Raw genomic sequence first — 3,180 nt, forward strand, 5'->3', positions numbered from 1 at the left:
ACTTGGCAAAGCTCAGTGTTCCCTTCTCTTGCCTCCCCCTTTTTGCCTCCACCTGACAAAATCCCGGTCATTCCTAAGGGAAGACCTGGCTCAGCCTGCACCCAACCAGCACCTTCCTGCTAAAAGGGTCAAATCCTTCTGGAAAGGGAGGCCAGCACCCAGCCCTGGGAAGGCTCTCACTTGGGTCTGAGTCACGGGAATGCAGAGATCCCTTCAGCTCCTGGCAGGAAAAGCAGAGGTGTGAAACCAGGGAGCAGCTGTGCAGGGGTGGGTGTGTCACAGATCCATGGCTTCTTCTTCCAGGGCTTTGTCCTGGGATTGCACATACTTCTCCTGCACTGCCAGGGTGCTGATAAGGCAGTAATTAAGGAAAACAAGGGGCTGGGCTCCCAACACTCCCTTCTGCAAGGAGCTGGTAACATTCTCAGTGAGGAACCTGCCCCACATTAGCCCTGAGGTGGGCAGAAGAGGCAGAGCTGGCAGCAGCACAGACCAGCCCAATTATTCCTGGCTCGGGCTGATCCCAGACCTGACAAGAACAGGAGAATCCATTGTAGGGTTGGGATGAGGTGGAAGGAACCAGCCCAAGGGAGTGTGAGAGAGAGAGGGGAAGTTCTCCAGAGATTCCTCCCACCCGTCACAGGATCCATTAGCAACAAAAGGTGGTGGCTTTTGGTGTGGTCAAGTGGTTGCTGAGGCCAGGGCTGAGCCCCAGCAACTCGGGACACATGTGGCACCTGCACACTGCCAGCCCCTCCTCCAGGGCAGGAGACCAGAACTCCAGAGAAGTGGAGTGGAGAAGGATACGAAGTGAAGTGGAAATCAGCTCCCACTGCTGCAGACATCAGAGCTTCCAGGCTCCTGTGCTCCTGGTCTCCAAAGGAGTAACCGTTGGCTTTGTCCACTGCCTGCACCACCTGCCTCATGCTCTGCTTATCCTGGGGGGAGGAAGGTGACACACTGGGAATCTGGGCTTTCCCAGGAGGCAGGAGCTCATGGGGGGCTTTATCATGGATCTCCTGCACCCACCCACTGCCCCCAAGCCCAGAAGGAGCAGGGGACAAGCAGGGACCTGAAGTCATAAGGGGCTGACACCTCCACCCTCTCATCATCTCTTGGCTCAGCCCCCTTCCCTGTGTCCACTCCTGCCAAGCACCAGGTGAAGGACCTGGTGGAAAGAGTCCAGAGGAGGCCACGGGGATGGTGGGAGGGCTGGAGCAGCTCTGCTCTGAACACAGGCTGGGAGAGTTGGGGTGTTCAGCCTGGAGAAGAGAAGGCTCCAGGGAGACCTTAGAGCACCTTCCAGGTCCTGAAGGGGCTCCAGGAAAGCTGGGGAGGGACTTGGGACAAGGGCAGGGCAGGGAGAGGACAAGGGGGGTGGATTAAAACTGGCAGAGGGAGATTGAGGTTGGACATGAGGAGGGAATTGTTGGGTGTGAGGGTGGTGAGAGCCTGGCCCAGGTTGCCCAGGGAAGCTGTGGCTGCCCCATCCCTGGCAGTGTTGAAGGGCAGGTTGGATGGGGCTTGGAGCAACCTGGGCTGGTGGGAGGTGTCCCTGCCCATGCAGGGAGTTGGGACTGGATGATCTTTAAGGTCCCTTCCAACCTTAGCCCTTCTATGAAAGATCTCAGCTCTCCCTCCCAAATGTGTCCCTCTAATCTCCTCATTATTTTATGGTCCTGAATTTAACAAGGTTTTTTAGGTAGGACTTTACCCAGAATCTGAAATGCAGGAACAGAAGAGCTGGATGAAGGGAGAGTCTTAATCCTCCACCCCAGGAGAGGAGGCCCAGATGGCCCCAAGCTCATCTTTGGCTGCCACAGATCATTAACAAGTCTGGGTGTGTCTCACCACCCTCCTCCATCCCCAGCCTCTTCCCAGCTCAGGTTTCCAGCCCTCGTGGCTCTGAGCAGACACAACCCAGCTGCTGCCAAGGGTCCTGACCTTAAATCCAGCACCCCCTGCTCCTCACCTGGACGTTGAGGGGGACGAAGGACACCAAGCTGTAATCCTGGATCACCTCCACCAGCTTCTCGTTGAGGCGGCGGTAGTTCCTGAAGAAGGGATCTGAAGCCAGATGGTCGACCAAGTAGGAGAGGTCCAGGACCTCTGTGTAATAATCCAGGTTGAAAGCTGCAGGGAAACACCAAGAAGCTCTGAAGGCAACAGTGAAGAACCCTCCTCATAGAATCATGGATGGTTTGGGTTGGAAAGGACCTTAAAGATCCTCCAGTCCCACCCCCTGCACAGGCAGGGACACCTCCCACCAGCCCAGGTTGCTCCAAGCCCCATCCAACCTGCCCTTCAACACTGCCAGGGATGGGGCAGCCACAGCTTCCCTGGGCAACCTGGGCCAGGCTCTCACCACCCTCACACCCAAGAATTTCCTCCTCATGTCCAACCTCAATCTCCCTCTGCCAGTTTTAATCCATCCCCCCTTGTCCTCTCCCTCCCTGCCCTTGTCCCAAGTCCCTCCCCAGCTTTCCTGGAGCCCCTTCAGGCCCTGGAAGGTGCTCGAAGGTGTCCCTGGAGCCTTCTCTTCTCCAGGCTGAAAAGCTCCCCAGCCATCTCCCAGCAACACCAAACCCAACTCCTGGTGTTCTCACCCAGTTTGCCATACTGCTCGATCAGGTCCATCTTGGAGAGGACATTGACATGAGGCAGCTCCACGTGCAGCATGGTGGACAGGGACGTGCAGAGCACAGAGATGAACTTGCCCGGGTCAGTGCAATAGTGAGAATCCACCAGGTGCACAGCAGCCAGCTGGGAGCACAGGGACAAGGGACAGCAGAAGGTCAGGCCTGTCAGGAGTCCACCCACTTCCTTTTGAGACAGTCTGAGAAGTGGCTGTAGGACAATCTGCACAGACCTGAGTGCCACCACAGGGACTGCCAGGTGGGGAAACTGACCCCCTTCCTCTTGCATCTAAAAAAGCTTTTTATACTAGTAGACACATGTATATAAATCAAGGACTGGTTTGGGTTGGAAGGACCTTAAAGGTCACCCAGATCCAGCCCCCTGCATGGGCAGGGACACCTCCCACCAGCCCAGGTTGCTCCAAGCCCCATCCAACCTGCCCTTCAACACTGCCAGGGATGGGGCAGCCACAGCTTCCCTGGGCAACCTGGGCCAGGCTCTCACCACCCTCACACCAAAGAATTTCCTCCTCATGTCTCACCT

At 56.6% G+C, this 3,180-nt stretch overlaps 1 protein-coding gene across 1 annotated transcript in view; it reads right to left on the bottom strand.

The window, feature by feature from the left end:
* Nucleotides 1-276: 276 nt before the first annotated feature.
* The window catches only part of GPN2 (GPN-loop GTPase 2), an 8,848-nt gene continuing 5,944 nt past the window's right edge, over nt 277-3,180 (bottom strand). Inside the window, exons 2-5 of the mRNA XM_010003679.1 lie at nt 2,607-2,763; nt 1,973-2,133; nt 808-938; nt 277-349 (exon numbers count right to left, since the gene is read on the bottom strand). Of these exons, the coding sequence (XP_010001981.1) occupies nt 277-349; nt 808-938; nt 1,973-2,133; nt 2,607-2,763 (522 nt within the window). The remainder of the gene's footprint in view (nt 350-807; nt 939-1,972; nt 2,134-2,606; nt 2,764-3,180) is intronic.

This window comes from Chaetura pelagica, unplaced genomic scaffold, assembly GCF_000747805.2.
Source record: "Chaetura pelagica isolate M959 unplaced genomic scaffold, ChaPel_1.0 scaffold698, whole genome shotgun sequence".
NCBI classification, from domain to species: Eukaryota; Metazoa; Chordata; class Aves; order Apodiformes; family Apodidae; genus Chaetura; species Chaetura pelagica.